Source organism: Austrofundulus limnaeus, unplaced genomic scaffold (assembly GCF_001266775.1).
Source record: "Austrofundulus limnaeus strain Quisiro unplaced genomic scaffold, Austrofundulus_limnaeus-1.0 Scaffold313, whole genome shotgun sequence".
Classification (NCBI taxonomy): Eukaryota; Metazoa; Chordata; class Actinopteri; order Cyprinodontiformes; family Rivulidae; genus Austrofundulus; species Austrofundulus limnaeus.
Window position 1 is genome coordinate 587,642 of NW_013952715.1, and position 1,221 is coordinate 588,862.

The following is a 1,221-nucleotide window of genomic DNA, read 5'->3' on the forward strand; positions in this document are numbered from 1 at the left end:
AATCCGTGCGCACGGATTTCCGGCGGCTGTTTTTCTTTTTTCACCACTGACCCCCGGCGGGCTCCGTAGAACTATGTATTAAATCAATAATAAATTCTGTGCAGCAGGTTTTTAAACCAGCAAGTTTTTTTCCTGAGCTGAGGGAAAATCATCACACACTGGATCCACCCTCTAGCCCAGATAAATAATTTCTGATTTCTTTGGAAAAGGTTGGTTAATTTTCTGAGTGATAAATCTTGCAGGTATTTTCCTAAACTTCAGCTCATTTTTAATTATCTTTTCAGAGTTGTTTAAATAAACCCGTAGAAACTGCTGCTCAACCAGGTTTTCTCCCTTTGTTCACATTTACACAGAAGAGGCTTTCATTAAACTGAGCCAACATTCTCCCACGTGTGTCAACATTTAATAAATTCAKAAAATATTCAGCCTGCACTCTACCTGATGGTGATGATCTGCCCAAAGTCCAGCTCATAATTGTTCACTTGGGCAATGAAGATGGCCGCCACGGCCTCGTAGAGCGCGGTGCCGTCCATGTTGATGGTGGCCCCGACGGGCAGCACGAAGCGGATGATGCGTCTGTCYATGTGGTTGTTTTCCAGGAGGCACTTAAAGGTGATAGGCAGCGTGGCGGAGCTGCAGCGGGAAAACATCAGACACAAACAGACGTAGTTAAAGTTCTGAAGGATGCGATGCTGTGCAGCAGGTCCTGAGGACTCTTTTTAACAGCTGTTAAGATGAAAGCCATGAGCTGGTCTGTTTAAAGCCGAACTACTGCACAGAGTGAGAGTCTGACTCTAACAGATCAAAGAAGAGACGCTGCAGGAGCAAAACAATCTTTTAAATAAAAGGGTGAGCTTGAATTGCAGCTAAATCTAAAATATAACACTGCAGTTGTGTTGGAAACACATCGATGTGGCTGCAGTAAAACATTCAGACTTTTACTGGAGGTCATTCCTCCTCAATTCTCTAACATTCAACAATAACTATGATCACTAAGATTTCATTGTTTATTAAKACAGTTTGCTGCTGTTATTAGATTTTTCTTACCTAATAAGTTTTATACAGATGCAACAATACACTCACCGGCCACTTTATTAGGTACACCATGCTAGTAACGGGTTGGACCCCCTTTTGCCTTCAGAACTGCCTCAATTCTTCGTGGCATAGATTCAACAAGGTACTGGAAACATTCAGAGATTTTGGTCCATATTTACATGATGG

The 1,221-nt window shown here is 42.3% G+C and overlaps 1 protein-coding gene across 1 annotated transcript in view; it reads right to left on the reverse strand.

Annotated features, from left to right (window-relative positions):
* Positions 1–1,221, reverse strand: part of slc1a7a (solute carrier family 1 member 7a) — a gene marked incomplete at its 5' end in the record, with an annotated part of 65,793 nt that overhangs the window by 17,548 nt on the left and 47,024 nt on the right. Inside the window, 1 exon segment of the mRNA XM_014021988.1 lies at positions 439–633. Coding sequence (XP_013877442.1) covers positions 439–633 — 195 coding nt within the window.